At 35.5% G+C, this 1,101-nt stretch overlaps 1 protein-coding gene across 1 annotated transcript; it reads right to left on the bottom strand.

Annotated features, from left to right (window-relative positions):
• Window positions 1-175: 175 nt before the first annotated feature.
• Window positions 176-1,094, bottom strand: LOC107302315 (alpha-1-antiproteinase F-like; the record flags this gene model as incomplete). Its single annotated transcript, XM_015831410.1, has 2 exons — window positions 176-443; window positions 959-1,094. Coding segments are annotated over 2 exons (404 nt in total), but the record flags the coding sequence as incomplete, so codon positions are not given.
• Window positions 1,095-1,101: the final 7 nt, after the last annotated feature.

Here is a 1,101-nt window from a genome sequence, read left to right as displayed (position 1 = left end):
AATTCTAGTGATACGTGCAGAGCTCTGGGGTTACTGGTCTCTAGCTTAAAATCAACTCTCAATAATTATTCTGGAAGAGCATATCACAGAATGCAGAGACACTGAAGTTGTTTTAGACATTGTTTAAGAGTATGCTAACTATAGAGAAATAAAGAAGCAGTAAAAGTAGTGTTACCTGTATACATTTTTTGCCCATTTGTTCAGAGTATTTATTGACAGAGCCTCATCCAATTCCTTCTCTTTGTCAGGATCAGGCAAAACAAAAAAAGTGGTGGCTGTACCATTATAGTCTATCTGCAATACTCTGCAAGACAGCTGGCTATCAAAATAGTAGTAAAACCAACCGGTCCTGTGCATCATTTGGACTTTGACAGTTGTGTTGTGATCCACAAAGAAGTCCTCTTGCCATGTGAGCTTTGAATCAAATGGAGTCTTCCAGTTACCTAAAGAGTATAAAAAAGACTCGTAGTCATATTTGGAGAAAAGTATTAAACCTGTGTAAGGTGAATGTTGTTATGGTCTTTGCTCAGGCAAAGGCATGGTATGACTTAATTAGTAAGGTGCTCTGCATTCATTTGCTTATGGTGACCAGGATGCCACTTTATTTAAGATGGCTTACTCTTAGGTGCTTTTAAAAAATTGGAACCACCATTCCTAAAATGGTTCTGCAAAAGTGAAAAACCATGTAATTTGATTATAAACAACACAGTTTCTGTTTTGTACAACCCCCAGTAGTGAATAGTTATATGAGAGCTATACAATATACTTAAATGTCTGTACATGGTTAGTTTTTCAGTGCATGTACTTTGTATTGATTGGAAATTATGGTGTTTTTTTTTTCTGAATTGGAGCAATTCCACCCTTCTTTCACAAACTCAAAAAGCTTTACTCTGCCTCAATAGCATCTTTGGATATTTCCTTTAGTGATGGAATCATCACTTTTCTCTGTGTAAGTTACCTTTAAAGAATATGTAGTTTGTGAGAACAAAGACAGTTTCTGGGTCAAGATCCTTGACTATTTCCACAATTTTTCCATGTGTTTTTTTCTTTATATAATCATTGATCTGTTTTTCAGCTTCTTTTGGTTCCTGAAACTTTGTG

This window comes from Protobothrops mucrosquamatus, unplaced genomic scaffold (assembly GCF_001527695.2).
Source record: "Protobothrops mucrosquamatus isolate PMUCROS unplaced genomic scaffold, P.Mucros_1.0 scaffold47322, whole genome shotgun sequence".
Lineage (NCBI taxonomy): Eukaryota > Metazoa > Chordata > Lepidosauria > Squamata > Viperidae > Protobothrops > Protobothrops mucrosquamatus.
This window is presented reverse-complemented; position numbering and strand designations above follow the sequence as displayed.